Here is a 13,259-nt window from a genome sequence, read left to right as displayed (position 1 = left end):
AAACCTGCCCTGGTTGTACTGTGAATCCATCGCACCCCGTCACTGATTTGCGGGGATGGACTAAGCTTTGAGTCTGTTTCTGGAGAGAAAGAACCACTTCCCAGGGGCTGGACCCACTGAGGCTCAGCCCTGCGCCACCTGCCTGGGAGGGCCAGATGCCAGGCAGAGGGACGGGGTTGGGCTTCCCTGGTCGGCAGTGCCTGGGCTGTGCTCCACCGTCACTCCTCACTCTGCGCCTGTCCGGGCATATCTCCCCCAGCCCCGAGTTTTGTTTCCTTAATTAGAGCCCAATTAAGTCCTTGAAGAGGGGAAGACGTGGAATGGAGGGAAGCAGCCTCTTGCTTCTTGACTGAACCAGACTCCAGTTTTTCCCTCCTGCTGAGCAGTGCCCAGAGGTGCCTGACCCCTAATGAATGAAAATTCCTATCTTTCTTCATCTTCACTTTTCGAAAGGCAGCATTTTTTTGTTGCATTTCAACATCTCAGGGCAGTTAGGGGTCCTAGGGGTCCTCCTACTATGTTAGAGGCCAGATGGCATTTGAGGTCAAACAGAAAAAAGAGGGGGAAGAAGCGGTGAGGATATGGCTGGACAACTTGTAGGGGCTGGAGGGAGCAGAGAGGGGTTGGTGTGGAATCCAGAGGCAGGGCCAGAAATGACAGCAGACTCCCCCGCGTCCCCAAAGATACTGTCACTAGGATCTGACCAGCCTGCAACCTCTGCGCCTCCCTCTGCCTTAACTTTCTCTGAAGACCCTGGACTGCCTCACGTTGTCCCCCCTTCCTTGGTGCTTCTTCACATTCCCTCCTTTTCCACCAGACAGTTTCCTTTTTCTCACGTATAAAGTGGAGACGGTCATAAACCTAGCTCCTAGGATGACTGTGAGAATTAAATTGGCTAAAATAAGCAATGCACTTAGAGTCATGCCCAGCAAAGTCACTATGTGGATGATTGCTCTTCTATTACCAGCTTTTCTCTTTTGTAAAATGGATATAATGATACCCATTGAGGAGTATAGTTACAAGCTTTCGCTGCCATGAACATAAGGAAATTGGCATACAGTTGGTGCTTAATGAGTGCCAGGTCTTTCCTATCACCACCTCCCTTTTCCCTGCTACTCGCATCAGCCCTATTAGATGTTCTTGTGGGGAAATACCGAGTGAATTTGTTCAAGGTCACAAATGTAGCTCTGCCGGAGGGCTTCTTGTTTTGTGAACTAGCTTATATAACAAGGCAGGGCTCTTGTCTTTGTCCCGTTCACAGTCCTGGATGCAAGCGCGCTGCTCAGTTAGGTCCGTGCACTGTGGGGGCGGCAAAGCAGATGCTACAACACGGTAGGAGGGCACCACTAGGAGGAAGGACTCTTAGGATCAGAGCTTGATTCTGCCTCTGCTTCCTACATGCACTTGGGTGATTCCTGCATCTTCCTAGGCCTTTGCTTTTCTCTCTGTATAAAGTAGAGGTGCTGGTCTGGTTAGAAGTTCTCTGGGTCCCCTCCTGTTGTGGCAGCCCTGGTCTGTGAATTCACACTATTGGTAAGTGAGTGAAGGTGGCCACACCATCCTGGCTACTCCTTTTACGGACAGGTGATGTATTGGTCCCTCCCCTTGAAGTGGGGCTGAACTTAAGGACTGGTTTGACTGATAGAACATAGGAGAAATGATGCTCTGGGACTTCTGAAACCCGGTGCTGAGAAGCCTTGCAGCTTCTGCTGCGGCTCTTGGAACACTCAATCTGGGGGTGATTCGTTTGCAAATCCAGCCTCCTGGTGTGAGAAATCCAAGCCCAGCAGAGAGGCTACGGGCATGGGCTCTAGTCAACAACCCCCAGGGGTGACCTAGAACACAGGGTCTTCCGGGCAGGGTCAGCCACCGCCTGCTCTCCCAGCCCCAGCACCAGACAGGCAAGGGAAGGGGCTCTTTTCCAAGCAAATCTTCCAGTCTCGGATACCCCCCAACCCCCTCTCCTGGATCACAGACACACCACCCTGCTGAGCACACGAAACTGTGAGTAAAACAAAATAGTTGTTTTGAGCCACTGAATTAGGGGGCAGTTTGTTATGCAACAACAGATCACTGGAACATAAGAGTGAACTGCGAATTGACATTTGTTTCAAAAGGGGCTGAGTCCATCAAAGGACCTCTTCCTGAGCTGGGAAAACCAGGACAACACAGAGGAACAGCTTGAGTGAAATGCTTCAGGGGCAGCAGCAACTCAGGGAAGGTGGAAGTGTCCTCCACATAACAGCGTGATTAAACGCTTGCCGTTAGTTTTCTTGGGTTTTGTCCTCTACCTTGATTAAAATTTTGCACTGTTTATACCGCCACCCACAAGAAACGGAAACATAGCTTGTTCTTCAAACCACCTCGCTAACATAATTATATTTGTATAATTACATTTGTCGGATTTATGTGTTCCTAATAGATACCAATTTGTTACTCTTCAGTGCACTGAGGGTGAACACGAGTCTCCCTCCCACTTCGGTTGTTCATTCATTGTTACTCCCTCCATCCCTGGTCAGGAGGTGAGTGTCTCCCCAGAGCTAACTGAACACCAAAGTAACAGGATAATTCTTTATATAGTATCTCCTGGATCACACCTCCCTTTCCATAGCATCATTCGCCCTGCACCAGCTTTCTGTTGCTGTTGTAACAAAGTACCAGAAATTGCTGGTTTAAAACAGCCCAAATTTATCATGTGCCAGTTCTACAGGCCCTGGGCTGAAATGTAGGTGTCCACAGGGCTGCATTCCTTTTCTGGAGACTGCATGGGGGGGTCCATTTCCTGGCCTTTAACTCAGAGGCTTCCCTAGCTGTACCCCCTTCCTCCACCTCCCAAGCTAGTGCATGCAGTATCACTCTGAACTCCTCAGCCTCTCTATCTTCCACATGCAATAAGGACTCTTATGGGGGGGGGGGTCCAGCCTGGTCATTTGTATGTGCATTGAATCTCCCCTTCGACATGTTCACAGCTTGCAGGCATCAGGATGTGGACATCCTTGGGGGAGCCATTAGTCTGCCCGTCACATACCCTGTGACCCTCCCTGATTTGGGCACCAGCACACTAAGGACCACACTGTCTCAGGGGGAGGTTAGCACAGCACACCCTGAACACCAAGAGAGAAGTCTCTTTTTTTTTTATATTCTGGGTTTCAGAAGTTGAGGTTGAACTGGAAGGAATAATAATGATGATAATGATAATAATAAAAGACGAAAGAATCCATGGTCTGTTAGAGAAGTAGCCTCTGCCCACCTACCAGGGTCATTTGAGTCGGGGCAGAGAGGAATGTGGGAAGTCAGACAAGATGACCTAGTAAATGCTAGTGAACAGGCTCTATTCCCACTGGGCAGAGAAGAGGGTGGGGGTGACCGAAAATCAGGTGGGATCTGAAGGCAAAGGGAGTCCGTGCCTCTCCTCCCAGGGAGCGGTTCATGGGTGGCAAGTGTGATCGTGTGCTCTTCCCTGGCATAAAAGCAGCCACCTACACACATGGCCTCGTGGCCTGCCTGGGTCAAGAGGGCTTCAGCCAACTCCCCTCTGCTCCTCATGGCCTCGGGTGGTGTAAGAAGAGCTGTTGGACGTTCCTCACGCTCCCGGTGAGGTGGAAGAGCTACCTGAGGAACAGAGCCAGCTGGACTCAAATGGCCTGTGGTAGGGAAGAGCAGAACAGGGCGATGGATGCTGGAATGGACCACACACTAATAAATCACATGGGAACAGAGTGGTCCTGGCATATACCTGAAGGAAAGAGTGGTTGATGGACCAGGGCCAGATGAGTCAGCAGGCACGAGCACTGACAAGGGATGGTCCACCCCCAATCATGCCCGTACTGCCGTGCCTTCGGCATACAGCCCTCCCCCTGGGCTTACATGTTCGGAAAGAAGTAGGAGGCAGAGGATGTAAACCGACTAGAATTAAGCACCACCCACGGATGGAGCAGAATGGAATGAAATCCAGTTGCAGAAACATTAAAAACATCCAAAACGCTGTGTTCCTGGAGGGTGTGGCCCCAAATCCCGTATCCAGCAGACAGAAACATCAGTAACCGTGGCCCCATCATCTCACACGTGGACAGCACTTTGTCAGACCCAGATCATTCGCAGCCACACACTTTGATTATTCAGAAGACCTGTGAGTTCCAGAGCAATGCCTTCCTTTTTAAAGGCTTAATAAATTGAGACTAATGAATGAGTCTACATGGATTTTAAAGCTGCCCAAGGACCAAGTCAGGGTTTACGCCCGGTTCACCCAGACCAGCCTTCCTTCTAATGTTCTTGGCTGCCCTCTCCTTTCAGCTCCCCAGGAGAGAACACCAAAGTGCCTTTGCCACAAGGAATACTGCGGAAGACCAGTTCTTGGACCTCCACTCTGCCACCTTGTGGTGAAACCTCGAAAAGTCAGTCTGCTTGCCACACTGAGGAGGGAAACTGCTGCCCAGGTTTGTTGTGAAGACAAGTTAGTTATTAGGCGTAGACGTGCCTATGCCTGGAGAACTCTACGAGTGTTCTAAAAATAGAAGGTATTATTATTTTTTGCCATATGGAGTTTATTGAAAAAGGACGTGTAAGAAAAAGTTTCTATTTGCAGGCATGAGGAAGAGCTCAGAGGGAAACAGCAGAGGTTTTAAATTTCAGTGTCAAACTGGTATTTATCTGTCTCTCCTGAAGTCGTGGCGGGAAGAGCTTGCCTTACATCCATCGAGCCCTGAAGTTGCAGCTTTCACATTAGCTCCTTAATCTAGAGAGGAAGGTCTCTGACAATCTCATCAGACTGTTGAATTTCCTCTTAACCTCCAGGGACTGAAAGTTCCTTCTCTTCTCTCTTTCTCTTCGTTTTTCTGGTTTATATTAATGAGAGGGAAAAAGAGACATTTCTTGCCTACACACACACACACATACGCACACGCACACATACACACATATCTTTGTGTTCTGAGGTTTTATTCTTTTGGGACATCTATCCTCAAGAAGGAGCTTAATTAGTTCAGGAAAAGAGAACTGATGGAAAAAGGGAAAAGAGACAGACAACTTAATTCTCTTGGAAAGATCAGCCTCATGCTTTGGAGACCGCACCAGTGATTCGGGGCATCCCTTTGAGCTGTCTGCCCACCTGGGCAAGGCCCCCCCCCCCCCCCCCCCCCGTCTCACTTCTGCCAACAGGCAAAACACAGGGTGGGGGCTGCCACCCTGTGCGGTAGACAGCTGCTGCAGCACACTGACCTCGCACCCACAGCTCCCTTTTCTGTTGCCAGCATCCTACCTTCCCCTGAGTCCACAAGTTCCTCCAACTCACAGCCACATATACTGGGTGCAGCTGCCAGTTGGCCCAACCCCAGAAATGACTGGTTCTGGGATGAGCCCCATCCTTCCCTGTGACCAGAAGGATTTGTACAGGGACGGGCCTGAGAACCAAGTTGGCCCATTGAGATGGAATCTGTGACTTCAGGAGGAGCCGGGAAAGAGATGTTCTCGTCCTGCGGGACTCACTGAGTGGAGAGGGTGTGACTAGCCAAGGAAAGCCGAGCTCAGAGGAGGAGAGGGCTCCCCCCGACGCCGCGTGAGCCTGCCAGTCCCGCTGTGCTAGGCAACCACTGGGCCAGTGTATCTTCTCATTTTGCCTGAACCAGTTTGAATTGAGTTTCTGTCACTTCCAATCCTAAGAATTCCAATCAATAAAATCTCCAACTGCCCATCCACTTCTGATGATACATTGATCTCTGAGTCTGAAGTATAGTTTCACTGCATGACCCCGCTCTCTAGGAGCTTCTCTGCACTGGTCTCCTGACTGCTGCCTATCTCCCAGCTGTCGTGCTGGCCTCCTAAGAACCCGCTTCCCCAGAGCCTAATGCGGAGCTGGAACTCCCGCTCCTGGGCCCGTCCCTCCGTGGCTGCCCTCCTTTCTTTCTTCCTCCTTTAGTGATACGGGTTCTACTGGGGTGCTGAGCTGGGCCCACAGATTCTGTGGGTTCCCCCTCAGCTTCTCAGGTGAGGTAAACTTGAACAGAGCCAGGCTGCACTGTGAATGACCCCAGGTGACATAACATACGTAGGTACAGAGGGCACTGAGAACCACTGGAAGAACATGGCGGCTTCACCAGGCAGGGGATGGAGAAGGCTCCCTAAAGGACATGAATCAGGAAAGTGGTCCACTTGCCTGCTTAATGGGCTGGGGGAGCAATTCACGTTAGGAAGGAAAACAGCAAATAAGCAAACAAAAAAAGAAAGAAACCCGGCCTGACCAAAGGCTCTGAGGCGGTAAACAGGCATGTGTGACCTCCCGGTGGCTCCATTCAGCTCCAGTGTAATGAATGGAGAGGCACCGAATGCCAGACTATGGAGTGCAGCCTGTGGGACAATGTTTCCCAAGTCTGCTTCCAACACACCCCCTGCCTCCCCCACATGTATATATGCATTGTCATTAAAGTGTTAACGAAGCCAGGTTCCTGGGACCCACAACCCTCTATAGAATCATAATTTGTGGGGTGGAATCATGAAGCCTGCATTTTAAATACACACCCTAGGTCATTCCCAGGGGGGGAAAAACCACCCAGTTTGGCATCTCCTCCACAGGCAACACATGTCCTCCTCTGTGTACTTCTCCCAGAAGAGGCTAAAGCTCCACACGAACAGGTTCATCAATCATACTGTCTGCACACTCCAGCCATCCTGCTCCTTTCCTGAAGTGACCCCTCTTCTGAAACCAGTTCCAGCACCAGCATCCCTAGGAAGCCTTCTAAACACTCCAGGTCTCGTGGAGAACTCCCTCTTCTGGATGCTGCCTTGGCAGCCCCTCCTGCTACTGTAAGACCAGCCATACCCTCCCGGTTCCCAAATGAGCTGCAAGCTTCCTGCTGGGAGCACTCAAGGACCTTTTGCACACCAGGGACTAAAGTTCCAATAACTTATTTCATTCTTTCAACAATTCTACAAGGTAGGTTTCACTGCTCCGCTTTACGGAGAGGAAACCAAGGTAGCCTGGTGTGCCGAAGGCCACAGTGGTAGGGGTGGGGAGCAGTGTGATCCTCCAGGACCAGCGCCTCCTTGCAGGGAGGGGCCCCCAGCAAGCAGCCTTGTCTCCTTGGGCTGCTAGCGCCATGTTCCCGAGTCAAGGGCACTTACCACACATCCCGAGGAGTCCACCTGGCGGTCAGACACGCACTTGAAGTTCCGAGTGCAGCCGCCATTGTTCCGAGAGCAGTCCCGAACTGGCCCAAAGGAGGACAGCAGATCGTTGATGGTTTCAAAGTATGTGGACAGCATCGCTTCTTCCCTTGGAGAGAAAGGGGACGGTTAAACCCCAGAGATATCGGGATCATGAGAGTTTTCAAAAAAAATCAAATGGGGGTTCATTACATGTGATACTGTCATTTATTGCATTTATAATCAAGAAAATATATTTAACAAGATGGGGAGAAAAAACAAAAAATTTCAATAGGTTTATTATCTGATGTGTATCTAGTGATAAATAAGATTATACTTGGAACTTTACGCCCTTTATTTCCTTTCCTTTTAATTCTCACCCAAGGATACACTCATTGATTCTAGAGAGGAGAAGGGAGCGAGAGAAACACTGATCTGAGAGAAACATCCATTGGTCGTGTCCTGACTGAGGATCGAACCCACAACCTAGGTATGTGCCCTGACCAGGGAGTCAACCTGCAAACTTTTGTTGTACAGGATGATGCTCCAACCAGCTGAGCCACCTGACCAGGGCTCCATCCTTTATTTAATTAATCTTCATAATTTTGACCAGTACGGGAACTGTGGCTCAGAAAGGTGAAGAGGCGCCTCGCTGAAGGCCGCCCACTTGTAACTCGGCCGAATGGAAGTCTGTGCCAAGCTCCGTCTGAGTCTAAACGGAGCTCGTCCCGCTGCCCGACTCTCACCCGGCACCATTTGTGTTTCCACAGACTTAGACCTCCCCACAGTCACTCTCCAAAACAAGCATATTCCTCCTCTTCTGACTTTGTGGCTATAAACTGATAGGTGTGGGACTTACCCCAAATGACACAACGTCTAAAGAGCCAAGATGCAAACACAGGGCTGTCTGACCATAGCTCCCTACACGCTGCATGCAAATGACACCATCAGGACTGGGTGGAAAGGTCATCGGATGCCAGGCAAACTCACGATCGGAACCTCCCAGTGAGGTTCCCAAGAGACACAACTGGACCAGACTCCAGGATTCACGGATCTTCAAAATTCGACCAGATAAAAGATACAGATGGAAGTTACTAGAGTCCGTTTTCCTGAGAAAGGTCCATAGAAGGAATAGTCTAGCACTGGAATAGCCAAGGTGGCCACAGTTGCAGAAGATATTAAAGGGGCACCACGGGCAGTGAGAAGAGACATGTGCCCCTCTGTGACATGTGACTCACGGGATCCAGAATTGTGTAAGGGGGAGATGCCCATGTGTACATGTAGCAAGAAGAGGTCAGTGAGTACTACTGGTGATGTCTCTGGACCACCCTTCACTCCTTCTCCCATTCTTTTCCCCCTCAGGCTCAGAGCTCCGGGTTTTGGTCTCCTAGCTCATTTTCTGTCTCCAATCTTACTGCCTTCTACCCCATCTTCCATACTGACCACCAGTGACCTTGTTAATTCCAGCTCGAGTTAGACACCCCATTGATGAACAGCTCTCCATTACTTATAGAAGAAAATCTAGATGAGTTTCCTTGGCTCTCAAGGTCCTCTATAATCTGGTCTCTGCCTGCTCGTTCAGCTACATTTACCCTATGTTCATATTCTTTATCTGTTAGCCACAGGCCTCTTCTCATTCCCTAAATACCCAATCTTAGGTCAGGTTCCCTGGAAACTGCCCTGAAACAGAGTTGCAGAGAAGGGGATTCTCAAGGAGCCCTCTGGGATACACTTGGAGGAAGGAAGCAAGGCAGGATTGGGCAAGGGAGAGGTTGCCCTGCAATGCCGTTGATGCTGTGTAGGTCATAAGCCTCAGCTGTGTAGGTCCTGAGGGAGCTTTGGAGGAACTGGGATGGCCCTTTAGAGATGTCCCTAGTGGAGGCAAGGGATCCAGGACACCGCATCACCATGTCAGCTAGTCACTGGTCAAGGGTGGCCACCTGGAAGTGGGTATCTCCACTTGAGGTGGTTCCCTGTGGCTGAAAGCCATGGTGCCCAGTAAGGGACACTGCTGTGGGCCATCGGCCATGATCTGGGGATGAGTTGGTCGGCTCTGAAGGGGAGATCTGAGTGCGGTGTGCACCTTCCCCTCTGGATCCTTAAATCATGCTGTTCTGTCTCAAATGCTCATCTCTAACTTGCTTCCCTGACAAATTCCTCAGAACCCTTCAGAACCGTTCCAATTCATTCACTCATTTGTTCATTCATTCACTCACTCACTCATGCATTGCACGGCTTTTTGAGAGCTTGCTGTGTGTCACAGCTCTTCTAGATCCTGGGGATGCAGCAGCGACAATGGGCAAAGCTTACCTCCCCAGAGCTTGCTCACTACCTGCAACCTCCTCGGTGAAGCCTCCTCTCCTTCCCCCACCAGAATTGATCCCTTCTCCCTTTGAGAACATTGTTTATTCTGTTATCTTATTGGTCTTAATCATCAGCTCTACAGTTTGCTAGACACTGTAAACTTCTGGAGTGAAGGGTTCAGGATTTACTCATCCCTCTTGAGCCCCCAGCACAAAGCCTGGTAAGAACTTGTACTAAGGAAGTGTTTTTCAAATAAAACGAAGAAAATGTCAGAAAGCATGGATGCAGTCTCCACTGATTAGCAGTTTTACCAAGTCTCTGCAACAGGACACTCCCTGCCCAGCCCCACCTCCGGGCCCCTGTTCTAGAGGCTCCATGCTCAGGGCTGTAGTATAGGGACAAAGGAGAAGATGCTGGGAGGGCTGCTAAATTATCCCTTGCTTCCTAACTTTGTACAGAGTGAGGTCAGGGCTACAGGTCTTTGGACGGGAAGAATGAATAGTTCCTGCACTGAAGGCATTGGAAGACTTGTCACTGTTGAATCATGGAAAGAGTGGAGGGTCCTGAGACCACATTAAGGCTACCAAAATATTAATATCCTTTGAGGAAGAAGAATACGTGACAAGGGAGAGGAGGGGATAAACACAGAGGGAGAGACAATCTTGAAAGTGGAATAATGAGAAAAGAGATAAACATGTATAGGAGCTGCAGGAAGAAAGAAGAGAAACTAAGATGCAGAAAAGCAGTCATCCAGAAGAGGATGGGTGGAAGGATGGATGAATGGGTGGGTGGATAGGCTGAATGAATGAACGGGTATGTGGGTGAGTGGACAGGTGGGTGGATGAATGAACTCATGGAAGGATGGATAAATGGTTATTCGGATGGATAGATAGAGAGATAGATAGATATGGATGGATAGACAAAGAGAGCCAGAGAGAGCCAGAGGAGTATCATATAAAGATTAAAAGAGAGGACAATGGAGGCAGAGAAAGTGTGTGACAAGACAGACAAAAATAAAAGCTAGATTAGGAGAAAGACAGCCAGGGACAAACCAAAGAAATACATGGATTCCGAAAGGAGGAGACACGAAGGTAAATGGAGCAGATGTGCGCATGTGCAGAGGAGGAGGCAAGAGGGAGAGGAGAGAGGGTGGGGGGAGGAAACGAAAAGACAGAGAATGAAAGTGAAGCTAAAAACTCCGCCTGAGTGGAAAAGAACACAGAGAGACACTGAGAGAAGAGACAGAGAACCCCTGAGAGAAATGAAAGAAGAGAAAAACAAGAAAAAACAAATGACACCTTCCGGTGGAACCTGGAAACCACTCAGGTTGTACATAAATAACAATACGTACACATAAGGAGGCTGTTAGCCATTAAAAGGATTGATTCTGCAGAAACATCAGTTTCATGAGGGGAATATTATTTCCAACACAAAGACCCGCCACAGCGGCCGTTACTGTCTGAGAAGTGGCTGTGTCAGCCTGGGGAAACTGTGTCTGGGCAAAAGGGAGAGAAGGAACTCAGGCAGACCCTGGCATTTTCTTAACACAGGGCCCAGTCGTTCATTCTGGCTGCCGAGTGCAGGGCTCACAGTCCGTTGGAGCTTAGAGCTGTCTCACCCAATCACAGGGGACAAAGGGATCAGGGGAACGGTACTGGGGTAACAGGGAGGCCTAGGTGAGATTCCTCACTCTGCCAGAAACCACATCATTGCCAATGTCACCTCCATCATCTATGATTTCCGGAGCACCTGCTTTGTGCGGGGAACTGTGGGAGGTGTGGTCCTGTGCCATCTCCTTTGACTGTGTCCACAGCACTATGAGGAACACATTTCCACTCTCACTGTGTAGCTAGAGACACTGTATCAAGGGGAGTTATGCCACTTGTCCTGGTTCACACAGGTAAGCAGCAGGTGTGCATGCAAGTCTGCCTGGCAACAGGTCCCAAGCTTTTTGCGAGCCAAGGTTACATTTGTCCAGCGTGCTCTGGGCCTTTGGGCAAGTCAGAGCTTTTATTAGAGGAAAGCTGGACAATCTGTGTCCAGGCCCTGTGTCTTAGAGGAAGATGACCAGAAGGGCAGGGTCTGGGCCACCTTGGCAGCATATGTCCCAGCGCTGTCCCCTAGCCTGTGTGCCTGCCACAGTGGCCTCACTCCACATTGGAATTAAGGGGGAAACATAGTCTGTCTCCTACAGCTACCATAATTACCACCACAAACTGGGTGGCTTCCAACAACAGAAATTTATTCCTTCCAGGTGCTGCCGGCTGGAAGTCAAAATCGAGGTGTTGGCAGAGCCATGCTTCTCCTGCAGGCTCCCAGGAGAATTCCCCCTTGCCTTTCCATAGCTTCCCGTGGCTCTTGGCAACCCCTGGCATTCCCAGGCTTGTAGCTGCATCACGCTGATTCCTGCCTCCACCGTCCGTCACATGGCCTTTGTGCATGTGTCTCCTCTTCTTTCAGTGACACCATCCGTAGGTGAGCCACCACCCTGACCCAATACAACCTCATCTTAATTATATCCGCAAAGATCGTATTTTGACATAAGGTCACATTCTGAGGTTCCAGGTGGACAGGAATTTTGGGTGGGTGGGAGGGGAGATGCTGTCTCATCCACTGCTCACAGCTCAGAGGGAAGTCCTCAGGCTCACACAGTAGGGCAGTCAGGACAGAAACCCCAGGCCCTGGGTTCGCATTCCAGTGTTCCTAGTCTGCACCAGCCCTTCCAACTCCAGACTCTGAGGTCACAGGGTGGCATTTACAAGGTCTGTAACGTCTCAGAAAAAGGACCATGAGGGAGCCACTGCTTCATTTGAGAGGAGGCAAGTTCATTAGGTACCTAACACACCCTGGGAGAAGCAGAGGTCAGCACGCTTTTCTCTGCAGGAATCCAAAGCAAACGCCTCAGGCTTTGCCAGCCTTACAGTGCCTGTCCCAACTACTCGGTTCTGCCTTCATAGCACATAAGGGGTTACAGAGGATGTGTAGTGACACTATGCAAACTGCGGTGAATGAGTGTGGCTACGTCTCAGTAGAACTGTATTTACAAAGAGACACAGCTGGCTGGATTGCTGCTGCCTGTTTCACGAGGGAAGAGCCGCAGGTTAGTGTTGGAGTTAGGATTGGAACCCAGGTAGGTCCAACTCCAGAACCTACATTTTTCCTCTTACAGGAAGTTTCTCCTGAATCTCAGTCTGCTCATCTGTAAGGTGGAAACATCTTTTTAGCTCCCAACCAGGTAGCATTATTTTGAGACGGCTATGACATAGTGCATAGATACATGTTTTCCCAACTCTAAAACCCAGTGCAAATCTACTCGTTGTTCATTCATTGAACAAACACCTGAGCACCTGCTGTGTGCCAGGCACTGAGCCGATTAAGATTATGCCTATCCTTTGCTCTCTCTCTCTCTCTCTCTCTCTCTCTATTAAGTCTAGACACTGTCCAAGGTATTTCCAAGCAGCTCTGACTGCTTGGAAAACGAATTAGGATTTCTTTTCTGACAGTATTGCTTTCAGAACTGAGTCACTCAGACTTCACCAGGCTGAGTCAGGCTGCCATGCCCTCCCGACCTGACTGTTCCAGTGTAAATGCACCACCTGGGCTCCATTTGGCTGAGTCAGCTGTGCCCCATGCAGAGTGAGCGTGAGGCAGAGTGGCCAGGAACAGATGCTGACATGGCCTGCTGTTCATAAACCCCAGAAAAGGTCTGTGTCACTCAGAGAGAGGTGTGAATGGATGACACAGATCCCAGAGTGTGACGAGACCTCTGGGGCGCAGACTAATCATCCTTTGATAACAACTGGCAGCCTGGTTTCCTG

The 13,259-nt window shown here is 49.9% G+C and overlaps 1 protein-coding gene across 2 annotated transcripts in view; it reads right to left on the bottom strand.

Moving 5' to 3' along the window:
• Positions 1–13,259, bottom strand: part of ASTN2 (astrotactin 2) — an 817,144-nt gene that overhangs the window by 340,347 nt on the left and 463,538 nt on the right. For both annotated transcript variants that reach the window (XM_037154714.2, XM_037154715.2), the window contains exon 11: positions 7,117–7,267. In XM_037154714.2, coding sequence (XP_037010609.2) covers positions 7,117–7,267 — 151 coding nt within the window. The remainder of the gene's footprint in view (positions 1–7,116; positions 7,268–13,259) is intronic.

This window comes from Artibeus jamaicensis, unplaced genomic scaffold (genome assembly GCF_021234435.1).
Source record: "Artibeus jamaicensis isolate MK-2021 breed Jamaican fruit bat unplaced genomic scaffold, CSHL_Jam_final scaffold_1964, whole genome shotgun sequence".
Taxonomy (NCBI): Eukaryota; Metazoa; Chordata; class Mammalia; order Chiroptera; family Phyllostomidae; genus Artibeus; species Artibeus jamaicensis.
The sequence above is the reverse complement of the archived record's forward strand: the minus strand, read 5'-3'. Positions and strand labels throughout refer to the sequence as shown.